This window comes from Buceros rhinoceros, unplaced genomic scaffold (assembly GCF_000710305.1).
Source record: "Buceros rhinoceros silvestris isolate BGI_N320 unplaced genomic scaffold, ASM71030v1 scaffold18903, whole genome shotgun sequence".
Classification (NCBI taxonomy): domain Eukaryota; kingdom Metazoa; phylum Chordata; class Aves; order Bucerotiformes; family Bucerotidae; genus Buceros; species Buceros rhinoceros.
In genome coordinates this window covers 45,434-46,878 of record NW_010405585.1, presented here as the reverse complement: position 1 = coordinate 46,878, position 1,445 = coordinate 45,434, and the positions used below count along the sequence as shown (strand labels likewise).

The 1,445-nt window shown below is 35.4% G+C and overlaps 1 protein-coding gene across 1 annotated transcript in view; it reads right to left on the bottom strand.

Annotated features, from left to right (window-relative positions):
- Positions 1-315: 315 nt before the first annotated feature.
- The window catches only part of LOC104491384 (peroxidasin homolog), a gene marked incomplete at its 3' end in the record, with an annotated part of 20,568 nt that continues 19,438 nt past the window's right edge, over positions 316-1,445 (bottom strand). The window contains exon 8 of the mRNA XM_010133799.1: positions 316-433. Within this exon, the coding sequence (XP_010132101.1) occupies positions 316-433 (118 nt within the window). The remainder of the gene's footprint in view (positions 434-1,445) is intronic.

Here is a 1,445-nt window from a genome sequence, read left to right as displayed (position 1 = left end):
TCCGGCCGGATGATTCTGTGATTCTGTGTGAGCAACTTTGCAGGTATAATTACAACTGAAAATCTAATACTATATAAACCAATACTATTTTAGTCATAAGTTAATATTTCTGAAGTTTTCATTGCTTAAGTGTTTAAAATTACTAATAAAACTGGGTCATTATTACTTCATATACTTCTTTTTTATTATAGTATGTTTCTGCTGTAACTATTCCATATATTAGCATGTCATGCATGTGGACATGTACCCAGAAATATATACACACAGAGACAAACTAACTTACACCAAGTTTCTCCCTTCCTCTTTTAAACTTACTTGTTTCGAAGCCAGATAATTTCTGGTTTAGGATTGCCTTCAGCTCTGCAAGTGAAGTACACTGTATTCCCTGAGGTAACATCCACATCCTGAGGCTCTGATGTAATTCTTGGCCTCTCTATATTAACAATAAAACATATAAGGAACTCTTACTTGTTTTAAAACTACTAAAGAATGGTAAATAAATTAAAAAAAATTCCATACCCCATTTTAAAAAGTATTTTTTACAAATGTTTTAACTCAAAATATTTATATGCTTAATCAGGATTAAACGTACTTTTCCCCATGCAAGTGACTGCAAGCTTTCTGACCTCCTCCATTGTTCCTTAGGGCCTTTCAGCAGTCTGGAAATGGATTGTGCAAATTTGTAACAGGTTCTAAAGTAGCTGTTTTATTTATTTGAACAGAGGCTCAATTTGTTTATGAAGGAAAAACTTCAAAGCAGCACTGCAAGTGCCATTTAAAATAACTTCCTCTAGATAAGTATCAGTGCCTAACCTGCCTCCGACAAAATAAATTGTCCAGCTTGCTTCCTGCCGTTTCCATATGCAGGCTCCTTAGATGTGCAGAGAGCTGGTAGGATGCCATGTGAAATATTCTTGCACCATGAATAGCTGCTTATGGTCATAATTCTCATAATCAGAATTGTATCCAACACATAACCAACTTGGCCTCATCATGTAGCTGGACAGGAAAATTTCCATATCTCAATGAAAAATATGCATTTTGATTTTGAAACGGAAGAGGCGTGAGGCCAAGCCCCAGAGTGCACCCCTAAGCTGAAGGAATACAGATGAACAAAAGGATTATTATAAAAGTGCTTAACCATTAATCCTTCAGTGACAGAGGAGATCAGAGCCTTACAGGGCATTCCTTGTAAGTATAGCTGAGTAAAAAAGAAATCCAGTGGCTGGACCCCAATTCCAACAATATCAGTAAGAGTTTTAACAATAAGATTTGTGAAATCAGGAGCGATTCTGTACAGCTTCTTTCTTCCTCTTGCCTTACAAAGAAGGGAATAAAAGGACACCAAACAATACTAACCTAACACCAAATACCCTAGTTTGACCCATAATCCTTTTATGATCAAATATTGATCATAAAATGATGAACTATTAAAAGGAAAAATA